The 12,093-nt window shown below is 47.7% G+C and overlaps 1 protein-coding gene across 4 annotated transcripts in view; it reads right to left on the bottom strand.

Moving 5' to 3' along the window:
- Positions 1-12,093, bottom strand: part of MID1 (midline 1) — a 511,850-nt gene that overhangs the window by 101,375 nt on the left and 398,382 nt on the right. For all 4 annotated transcript variants that reach the window (XR_015299320.1, XR_015299321.1, XM_086934783.1 and 1 more), the window contains exon 6: positions 6,935-7,062. Coding sequence is in view for 2 of the 4 variants with exons in the window: in XM_086934783.1 (XP_086790909.1) it covers positions 6,935-7,062 (128 nt within the window). In the remaining 2 variants the exon portion in view is untranslated. The remainder of the gene's footprint in view (positions 1-6,934; positions 7,063-12,093) is intronic.

Here is a 12,093-nt window from a genome sequence, read left to right as displayed (position 1 = left end):
ATTTCCTTTTATAATTTCCTTTTATACACTCTAATTAGGTTGCCTGCCCCCCCTCTTTGGTCCTGAAGAAGACCCCACAGCAAGGGCACGACTAATCCCTGCGCTCATTTGAGGGTCGAAACGTCGACAACCACCTTTCTCTGTATCAACTTCACGCCACCATTGTAACATTGATTGTATTATGTGAAGTATGTCGTTTTGATTCGAACACTGAACTTTTGGTCCTTTTGTTATTAATTCAATTTGTCAATATAGTTTTTGCCAATTGACTGATTTTACTGTCACCAACTCCTTCCATCTTCACATCCTCACTTGATCACCACTCCCCTCCCCCTTTCCCATCCTGGGGCACTGTACAACCGCCTACAACTTTTGATAATTTGTTCTGTATATTCAGTATACCATATCCCATTGTGAATTAAACAGTGTGGATCCATTCAGTGTTTATGTAGAATAATTTTTGATTTGTGTGTATTATACCACGCCTACACTGGGACCCCCTCCTCCTAGTACCTTTAGAACCCAGGTCCCAGGGACTATGTTTGGGTAAACGCCCTCATTTATACACCACACTAAAGGTGAGCACCTCTTGGAACTGACTCCCCTGTTGTTCAAGTCAGGGTGTTTGCTCTCAGAGCCCTCCAGTGCTACACCCGCAGGCTCCTTCCTCTAACAGTGGCGCTGTGGCGGATTCCTCTCTGGGTTCCAGCTGCCTCGCCTCCCCGGCCTCCTCCTTGCTCTACAGCCCTCCGTCTTTATCTCCGGAGATCAGCCCGGAGCCTCTATGCCGATCTGTTAACTGCCCCGCCGTCTGTGCACCGCGTTCGGTGTTCCGTGCGGCTACAGTGAAGCGAGGCTGGACATCAAACGCAAAACCGCAAAACCAGGGAAGAGAGTGAGGAGACTGCAACGAACTACTGAAACGCTCACAGTAAGTCGACAGTACATCCAGCTGACATCCAGCTCCTTCATTGCCACATTCAAACGGACCCACTCACCATGTCTGTACACCCGGTAGATCTTGAACGCTACGTAGGTGGGGGGGTTTTTCCGCGCTTCTCCGCTCCGTGCTGCCCGGCGCTAGCTGGGCGCTACTACTGTGGCCGCTTATCAAAATAGATTGTGTTAGAGTACATGGCACAACTCACATCACCGCATAATTCACCTAGTTTCCGCTCCTGTTCTGCTCGACTTCGGTTTGCTGGTTCTGCTTCGGTTCTGCCTCGGTGGGAAGTACTACATACCAATGCTAAGAGACGGGGAGCTCACGACTAGACTGCTTAGTCAGCCACCATCTTCTCCTTCTGCCGAAGGTGGGCAATGTGATGGTCTGGTGTGTGTGGAAAGAGGTAAACATTTTGAGCAGAAAAGAGGCCCTAGTACAGAGGACTACTTTCTCCAGATGGACAGCAAGAAAGGGAGGCCTGGAAGATAAGGCTTGAAGCTCACTCACCCTGCGAGCAGAGATGATGGCAAGCAAGAAAGCAGTCTTCAAAGTGAGGAGACAAAGAGGACAATTATGTAGTGGCTCAAAGGGAGTACACATAAGATAAGTAAGCACAAGGTTCAAGTCCCACTGGGGCATTACGAAAGGGGACGGAGGAAAGAGATGTGTAATGTCCTTCAGAAACCTGTTAACAATCGGGGACTTGAAAAGAGAAGGCTCATCAGGAAGGCGAAGAAAGGCCAAACTAGCTGAAAGATAGCCTTTCAGAGTGCCCAGAGCAGAGCCCTGCTGGGCCAAAGAAAGAATAAAAAGGAGAACCTCTGAAAGAGGGGCAGGAAGAGGATCCACAGCCTTTGCTGTGCACCAAGCCACAAATTTGTTCCATCTACAGGCGTATACCGTTTTAGTGGAGGGATGCCTGGCTGCCAAGATGACATTACAGACTTCAGGAGGAAGGTCCAAAGCTGTCACCTGTCACCACTCAATATCCATGCAAAGAGGTGGAGACTGGACAGTTTAGGTGGAGGACTGTCACCTACTGCTGCGACAGAAGATCCTCCAGAAGAGGCAGTCTGATCGGAGGATCGATGGTCATGCTCAAGAGCTTGGGGTACCAAAACACTTTGGCGCCCAGTCCGGAGCCAAAAGAATTACTCGGGCCCGGTCGCACTTGATCTTCTTCAGCACTCTGGGTAGAAGTGGTACAGGCGGAAAGGCGCACAGGAGACTGCAATTCCACTCGCGATGAAAGGCGTCACAGAGCGAGTGCTGCCTTGGAAACTCCAACGCCCAGAACTGCTGACATTGCTCGTTCTCTTCGGTGGCGAATAGATCTAACCAAGGCTCTCTCCACTGCTGAAAGAGACCTTGCATCACCTCCGAGTGAAGACGCCATTTGTGATCCATCATGCACCGGCGGCTGAGTTCATCCGCCCATGGCGTTCAGGGAACCTGCCAGGTGTTGAACCACCAGGGATATGCCATAATGCCCAAAGGTGAAGAGCCTCTTGACATAAGGTCCACGACCCCACGCCGCCCAGTTTTTTGCAGTACCACATGGCGGTGGTGTTGTCTGTGAACACCTGCACTACTCTTCCTTTGACAGAGGGAAGGAAAGCCTTCAGTGCAAGACAAATCTCCCGGAGCTCCAGAAGGTTGATGTGGAGCCCGGACTCCACAGGAGACCAGAGACCTTTGATCTCCGCCTCCCCACGTGGACGCCCCATTCCAGATGTGACGCATCCGTCACTACTGTGAACTCTGGTTGGGGAAGGGAGAGGGATCTGCAGCTGACCCAATCCTGGTTTGTGAGCCACCACTGCTCTGGACGACATCAGAAAGATTCCCCATATGCTGCGCCCACTGGAACTCCAGGTCCCACTGCAATGCCCACATATGCCATCTGGCATGATCTACAAGCAGGATGCAGGAGGCCATGAGGCCCAGCAGCCTCAGGGTCATTCTCACTGAAATCCGGGATAGAGGCTGAAACCTCAATATCATATCCCAAATATCCCGGACTTGCTGCTAGGGAGGATAGACATGAAACAGTGCTGTGTCCAGAACCGCTCCGATGAAAAGGAGCTTCTGAGAGGGAATCAGGTGCAACTTCGGCACATTGATAGTGTACCCCAGCAAATGCAGGAGGTCTCCCATAGTGTGGAGGTGGGAAACAACAGCCTGGGGCGAGCCCGCCTTCAACAGCCAGGCGTTGAGATAGGAGAAGACTGGAACCCCTGATCTGCACAGATGAGCTGCAACCACCGCCATCACTTTCGTGATCACCCGAGGGGCACTGATATGGCCAAAAGGGAGCACAGTGAACTGAAAATGCTTGTGGCCTACCGTGAACCGCAGGTATCGCCGATGGGCAGACAGGCAAGATGGGGATGTGAAAGTAGGCGTCCTGCAAGACCAACGCTACCATCCCATCTCCAGGGTCAAGGACAGACAAGACCTGAGCCAAAGTTAACATCTTGAACTTCTCCTTCCCGAGGAAGTGGTTCACATCCCTGAGGTCTAAGATAGGACGCAGGCCTTTGTCATTCTTGGGCACCAGGAAGTCGTAGGAGTAGCAACCACAACCTACTTCTGGCACAGGATGCGTTCTATAGCTCTCTTGGCCAAGAGAGACGTAACTTCCAGGTGGAGAAGGGCCAAATGATCCACCAACATGCGATGGAATGCAGGTGGCATGGAGGGAGGATTAGTCTCGAAGGGGAGGGAGTAGCCCCTTTGGACTATCTGCAAAACCCACCTGTCCAACGTGATGTTGTGCCAGTGGGGGAGGTGATGGCGGCTCCTGCCACACACTGGCAAGTGATGGCCCTGAAAAGTCAGATTAGGAAGGTTTGGACGATGCTGCAAGGGGGGCATTGGTGGACTGGCCCGCCCGCTGGCCCCCAGGTCCACGATGTTGGGTCCCACGTCCCTGGGCGCTCAGAGGCTGAGTAGCTTGCGCAGGTCTGTGGCTCTGGGTGGAGCGTGGTGGGGCACCCCTTCTATAGCCACGAAAGGGGTGAGAGGCATATTGGATGGGGTGAGAGGTGGCAGCGAGGCCCAAGAATCTGCCCGTAGCCTTAGAGTTCTTGAAAAGCTCGAGCCAAACAGGCGACGCCCATCAAAGGGCATGTCCAAAAGGGTCGATTGAACATACCCAGAGAAGCCAGTGGAACTCAGCAAGGCATAGTGCCTCAGGGCTACTGATGTAGAAATCGTTCTACCCAGCGAGTCGGTTTTATCCAATCCACACCTGATGGTGAACTTTGCAGCGTCTGTGGCAGCACTTGTGCCACGTGTCCCACACAGAGTGTGTGTAACGGCCTGACTGCAGTCCTAAGCTGGCAGAAGAAAACATCTTTTTACCAAGATGGTCCAGCTTCTTGGATTCCCTGTCTGGGTGAGCAGTAGGGAATGCGCCATTTGATGTTGAGGCTTGGACCACAAAGCTCTCGGGGGAAGGGTGTTGGGAGAGGGAAAAGTGGGTTGCCCGGAGCCGAGCGGTGGCGTCGGGCAATCATCCTATCCACAGGAGCCCCTGTGCTGGGCTTGGACCAAGTGGCCAGAATGCTGTCAGTTAGGACCTCATTGAAAGGCAGTAGGGGCTCTGAAGAGGTCGCTGCCAGCTGAAGCACCTCAGTCAGGAGGTTATTCCCGACTGCCACCGTAGGAAGCTCAAGGCCCAAGGCCTCAGATGCCCTACGCAACACCACAGTGTAGGAGGCCCCTCCTCCATAGCCACAGTAGGGGGAGAAAGCATACCAAGGTCTGGTGAGGTATCCAGACCACTGGCCTCACCCAACTCCTCTCGCAAGTCCGGCTCCTTAAGTTGGTCTGCTAGAGGGTCACCAGACCCCTCCCAGTCCTCTTAACCCTCCTCTGGCTGCTAGTCAGGGCGGTAGGGAATGCCAGAAGGAAACAGAGGTACGAAAGTACTGGTCGGCGCTGGTAAAGGCATCCGGCTCCGTGACCAAGTCGGGGCTGAGGCTGGGGTGGACACCGGTTGGGGCGCAACCGGCGTTGGGGGCTTTGCCACTGGAATCGGCGCCGGGGAAGGTACCATGAGGTTGACTGGCACTGATCTGGATCCCTGGGGTCCTCTGGCACCAGAGCTGAAGCCGCTGGCCTCAGAGGCCCAGGGCCCCCAGCTGAGTCACTGTTTTTCACAAAATACAGTTTCTTGTGTTTCATGTTATAGGTTGACAATAACATGAACAAACTCTCCTGTATTTTCAGAAAGAGTATCTACTTCCATCCCTAATGGTACATGGGTGGGGACTAGTTAGAAGTATTTGAGATAAGTTTTTTGGGTGTTAAAAGCGAAATGACAATCGTGAACATTACCTACGCCATCTTGTCTGGTGGAAATTTCTATGTGCACATAAGCTGCAGTCATTTTAATCTATTGCAGCCATTTTGTACTCTGTTGGTCACCTTTGTTTCACCCTGCCCTTACTAGCAGCCCTCTGACCGACCTGCTATGTGTGCTGGGGGCTATAAACTCTATTGCCACGACAAACCTCAGCGCCACTTGCTGCCACAAACTCGTTTTTCCTCTCATCTCTCTTTAAAGGGAAACCCATAGACACTCTACCTCTCACTGCACCTAGTTACACAAACAGGTTCCAAATACCAAAAAGACCCTTGCAAACATGATTTATTGCACTGCAAACAGCAAGACTTGTTTTTACCAACAATGGGACATGTTTTTATCAACAGAACGGACTCTTAGATCTGGCAGGTCTCACATGTTTTAGACCCTGAAGCAAGGTCCACCTGCATGATAAGATTGTCTGTTTGACCTGGGTGGGAAGAGAATTACTGTTGGGCCTGTGTGGCAACCTGCCCGGGGCGGGGACTCCAAGCTTGTGTAACCATGTTGATGAAATAAATGCATTGTGTAAAACCTGTATAAAGGGAAGAGCCAAAGGAGTTATCAGCAGAGCACCTCCCTCAGACATCCCGGTATCTGCATTTGACGTGATCACCTCATGAGAAATAAACCTTTTGCTTTTCTTCCAGTTCCCAGCGCCTGTCTCATTATTTCGATAGTGAACCCTAAGTGAATTACAGGCGGAACCCTGCACCGGGCAGCATTGAGGTTCTTAGAAGACCTGCTGCCTTTCACCGGGGGGGGGGGGGGGGGGGGGGGGGGGGACGACAGACGAATATGAGGGAAAATTAATCATTTATTTAAGTTTCCCTCATCATTGTCCATCGAAATTTGAACCACCCCCTGCCCCCCACCGCTCTTACCTGCACGGGCTGCGGCCCCTTGTAACCTGTGAGATGTCGTACGTCCGACAGGTATGCAGAGTTGTGGGCCCCATGACCAATGTGCCACTGGACTCAAGTTGCACGTCACTGATGATACCTAACTATGCTGATACTGCTCTTGGGCGGCTTGAGGGTCTCTTAAGAAGAGACCTACATTAGTATTACGGGCTGCGCCTTCCTATTAAAGAACGACCAAGACTCATTCGCATATGGCTCATCTCCACCTGCAGTATTATTGTGAGCAAAAAATGATGGACTGGAATCCAGCCCAAGACATTGCTAGCAGATGAGATTCATCCAATCTTTCCGCCCATCACGTCTTTGTTTTTCAAACTGAAACATTGTGACAACATAATATGAGGCGTGCATCCCTTACCAGACTACATTAGATACAAATTGAATACAGTACATTGCCACAAAATTAAGTTCCTTAATAGTAGTTTGTATAGTTAATTGTTTTAGTAAATTTCTTGTTGCTGGTGTAAGCATTTATGACAGCCAACGCCACCCTCATAGCGCTCAAGATAACATTCACTGTGAATGATTCACCAAAGGCATCTCTTTCAGCTTTGCGCTTTCTAGTGCCCCAAGGCAAGGTTTGGAACTAAATAAAACAACATATACCCGTCTCTCCTAGGAGGTGACCGCAGTTCTCCAATCTGACCTTCCCTTTCTGCCTCACGATGCAAAGAAAAGTAAACAAATCAGTACCTGTGAGATAGTCCAGGCATTCCAGCAGCTTCCTCTCTCTGGAGAAATCCAAGGCGAAGGTATCAAACGTGTCGTTGAGGTTAATTTCTGGTATAAGAACCTGAGAGGAAGCCGTTGCCATGGAGACCCTACAATAGACAAACAAAGATCGCATTAGAACTCATTTTTTCAAAAATGCAGTTAAGCCACAGTGTGCTCTTTAGGCATGTGTCCATAACCTTTTCTTAACTAGGACGTGAGTCATCATAACCTATAAAAAATAACCCCACCCACTCAATAATGTTTTTTGTTCTCCAGCGTTAATTTTTCATAGAAACAGCATAAACGCTACATAGGGCTTATGCTGTTTCATATATAGCAGCACGTGCATTAATGACAGAAGCCCTTCCGGTCTGCCATTGGCCTTGCAGTTTGAAAGACTAACAGCCCGATTCATGAAGCTATATTGCGCTCGCAAAGGGCCAGATTCTGAGAATCTGGCCCTTTGCGAGTGCGATTTTTGCATTTGGGATTCATCATCCCAAAAGCAAAAATCGCTATTAGCGAAATCGCATATTTGCGAGGAATTGGATTTAAGGAATCTCTATTAGAGATTCCTTAAATGCAATTCATTAACCAATTGGAAATTGCAAATTCGCAATATTTGGTCGCTATTTACCACGAAGTCTGACTTCGTGGTAAATAGCGAAAAAATAGTAAAAAGCACATTAGTGCATTTTTTTCTGTTGCATGTTACACACACACATGTCCTTTGGACATGTGTGTGTGCAACACCTGTTTAAATTTGCATTTCAGGGGTACTACAGGGTGTCCTTTGGACACCCCAGGCACCCTTGAAATCGCTATCTTATTTGCGATTAGCTAATTGCAAATAAGGAATACTCCCCATTCATTCCTATGGGCCTTTAGGAATACTCCCCATTCATTCCTATGGGCCTTTAGGCCCATAGGAATGAATGGGGAGTTATCGCAAAATAAATTGCGATTCCTACACATTCCTTATTAGCGATTAGCTAATTGCTAATCGCAAATAAGGAATACTCCCCATTCATTCCTATGGGCCTTTAGGCCTTTAGGCCCATAGGAATGAATGGGGAGTTATTCCTTATTTGCGATTAGCAATTTGCTAATCGCAAATAAGGAATGTGTAGGAATCACAATTTATTTTGCGATTCCTACATGAATCCCGTTTTGCGAGTCTGTAATAGCGATTCCTTATGAATCGCTATTACAGACTCGCAAAACGGGTCTTTGATGAATCTACCTGTAAGACCCTGTTTAGTCTCCAGCTCCGTATTTGCTCCAACATCACCCTGTCTTTTTAACATGTGGCAGAGAGATTTTTTCAATGTATTACTTTTATTTTGAACTCTTTTGTTGTGTTGGTTCTTTTCACGTGGGGTACCCTGCATGGTCTTTATTTATATGGTAGACTACAGACTTGATCATTCTTGCTAAAACAGTGTCTTTTGTTTTGTCCTGTACATGTTGCCTTTTCCTTCAGTGTCCCACTACGGGTAAATTTGCCATTGCGTCTGTAATATTTACTAGTTATCATTTTATTGTCCATAAGAACCGTTGTTTCGAAGATTATGTTGTATGCCCTGGTTCTCTAGGTGTAGGGATGCCTTTGTTGTTTGATACCAAGCAATACACTCTAGCATTACCTATTTTTTCTATTTAGAATACAAGCTGGATGTACCAATTCGTTCAGCCATTGACCTGTCCCATCAAATGATCTCTTTGTGTATTCCCCCCTCCTATATTCAGTTTTTAATTTGTAAAAAAAGGAGTGTCAGTGCCCAAAGCTCTGCTCAGAAGCCTGCGGCTGGCGCTATTAAATTTCAGAGCGCCTTATACCAAGGCTGCGTAGGCCTCAATTCACCTCCCTCCTCTTTAATACAATGCCAGACACTCCTGGTCCCTTTATCTCACTCTTGCAGGTTCCGGCTTTCTCCTTTGCTGATGGTTTCTACTTCAGTGCCTTTTTGTGTTTTTCCCTCTCTTGCTCTCGGGAAATGTCTGATGAGGTAAAATAAGTGCTGGTCTCAAAAAACATAAATCCCTGTGGCCCACACCGGCTAAAATTAAGCACTGCCTCTAGCCCAAGCTACTCATACTCAAGTCACAGCTTCTCTTCCTTTTTGACAGTCCACTCATGCACTAATAACACCACCATATCCTTCTGCAGATGCTGCTCTAGAACAGGACATTATGCCACCGGAAAGGGCTTCCTTACGATCATCCCCTGCTTGTTACTGCTGTATGGGCCTTTCTCCAGACACATCACTACCTCTGTGGCGCTCTAGATAGATTTAATATTTTTACACTGTTTGGAATATCTGTAACCATTACAAAATATAACTGGCAGGTCTCTTGAGCGGTTAATTTGCTCCAAAATCATGCCACCCCTCTTTATTTAAAAAAATGCTTCCCAGAAATGTTGTGAAGTAGAAGCCCTAAGTGTGACGTTGGTGGTCCTGAGATTTTGTGCCATTTTGTTTGACGACTCCAACTTTTCATAACTTGCTCCTTATTACTATACTTGTTATGATGTCCAAATATTTGCGAGGATCACTATGTAACAGGGTCATGTACTTGCAGTGGGCACATCCTGCTTCTGACTTTGCTTTGCGTAAGGATCAAGGCACTAATTGCTTCATTTATCCACGGACTGCCCATTCACCAGCGTTTATTCAGTGGAGGCTCCTCCGCTATGGTGGAGAAGCATCACCCACTGCTTTCAAGCAGTGCAAGAGGGGGAAACATAACATGATAATAACTAGTCAGTTATTATCATGATATGTTTCCTTTGTAGGCGGCGAGTGGGCGGGGCTGCTCTGCTCATGGAGCAGGGCAGTGGTTTCCCCCCTCAAGTACGCATGACTGGTTTGGGCGGCCCAAGATGGCCGTCCAAAGTGTCATTGCGCACTTTCTCCTTCGCATGGAGAACAAGCCCAGGCTATCATTCTGTGATTGAGCGTCCAACCAGGATGCTCACAACCAAACAACGCTGCATTGCAGTGTTGTGATTGGTCAGGGGAGCCTGGGTGCCTACCAATCACAATGCTGCATTGCAGCGTTGTGCTTCGTCAGTGGGGCCTGGCCGTGCAGTGCTTCCGGGTAAGAGCTGGAGCGGAGACACGGGACCCAGGGGGAAGGTAATTTTTTGTATTCTTACGTGCAACTATCCGCTCTCTCGCGCAACACGCCCTAAAAAACCCGCTAGCAATGCTGACCACCGCTGGATTTATTGGTTCATTTATACCCAGTTCTTGTGTGGACGTAGGTTTCTGTTGTGCAATATGCTCTGGTGTCAACCAGGTGTTGTAACTCAGTATGGTAAACAAAATAAAATCTACCTACACATGAATTATATAACCATAAAATGAAGTACGAGAGAGAGGCCTACACACAGGTATCCTTCTGGGGTAGCGTTTAAAATAGGAGTACTACTCGGTGCCTCCCAAACTTATACCGAGAGAGGTACCATGCTTTTTAAGATAGCACCAAAGCCTGAGAGTCGACACTCTTTCAAAGTGTCGGAGCGGCAGCGGAGTCGTGGCTTAGTGGTAGACAGCCTTGAGTCTACATTTTAAGGACTTATCTGTGCTTAATTTGAGCCGGTGTTTGCCGGTGAGCACCGGCACTTTTTTCCAAACATCAGCATAAGTTTAGGAAATTTCACCACGTGTCTATCCTTCAGTAGATTTAATCAGTGTTGCATTTATTTAAAAAGAATAAATCTAGCACATGGGTAATGCTGGCGCTGGCATTCGGCAGCAGGAGTGCCAGCTGCAGAAGACTCCTTTGAAGTGCTTGAGCCCAGTACTTAATTTTTTACAAATTAACCACTGGGACTAAGGTACAGAGCCCCAGGCCCCTGATGTAAACATAAAACATGCAAGTAAAACTGACCGCGTGAAGAAGGACTGAAGTAAAGGGTATGATGTGGAGAAGTAACAGGTGCTTTACAGTAACCAATAAATACAATAGGATAGAGGAAAGACACTGATTAGTCTGATTAATGGCAAACAAGAATGTGTTTTGCGTCATAGGAATGGTTCACTGGAGTCCTAAAGGGAAGTCACTAACGCCTAAACTGTTGGCCAAAAGGACTTTTCATATTGACTAGATCAGTGTGCTACGTTAGACATACATGATATGGTTCATAGGTTGCACCTGATTTCATTTTGTGTCAGCCCATAGTCTTCAAGTTATAAAGATAGAGGACAAAACACTCATTTGTGATCCTATCCAAATGTGGAGGGTGCCTTCAAAAGGCACAATTACAAACACGCAGAGACTATTACAAACCTGCCATACAGTTTACAAGTGTTTTGGGGTTGAGAAAACAGACGGAATGCTTAACAGCCGTACAACATGTGAACTGTATTATTTTCTGGAACTAAACAGTTAACTACGAAATTCAGCCGCGGCTTTGGCCATCATTCGAGTTGTCTTTGCAGTAATTGTGTAGGCAAAGTGGAGGCAATAGAAATTTAAAACAGGTTTTAAACACCAATATAAAATATTTTAATCTCATATATGGGTATTGTATGGATCGGTAAGGACTGAGGTCGATGTAGCCTCAGCCACGCTAAGAGATTCAGACCCCATCTCCTGTTTTACCACACAGCATGAGTTAATAAGCGGAACGCCCCCAAATCGATGCATCACAGCATGAAAGATGGTGCGAACAGTCATGTATGTACATGAATATTTTTTTAGGTTTACGTTGCACAAATTGGACCCAAAGGTATCAGAGCACTTTACATAAGCACCAGCTGCGATACAGACGGACCCATTTGGTTTTGTTAGGCATGGAGAGATTAGGTGAGTTGTCCAGACTCACATGATCTTGAGTGTCCTTACCGAGACTCAACCAGGTTCCCCAGCTTCTAGGGCGACTACTCTAGCCATTAGGCCTCATCCTGAGAGGATTGCTGTGTTTCTCGAACCTTTTGGAGCGTCCTTCTCGTGCAAAGTGTGACATTCCATACTCTGATTAATGGCAAACAAGAATTCTCGCTAATGTAGATGACAATGGCCCTGAAAGGACAGCCTCACTGTTGCTCATCCATCCCAGGAACAACAGATTTATTTGCTGAACCCAGTTCAGAAACATAATATGTGGACCCACATAGCAAAGGAATCAG

This window comes from Lissotriton vulgaris, chromosome 8, assembly GCF_964263255.1.
Source record: "Lissotriton vulgaris chromosome 8, aLisVul1.2, whole genome shotgun sequence".
Lineage (NCBI taxonomy): Eukaryota > Metazoa > Chordata > Amphibia > Caudata > Salamandridae > Lissotriton > Lissotriton vulgaris.
This window is presented reverse-complemented; position numbering and strand designations above follow the sequence as displayed.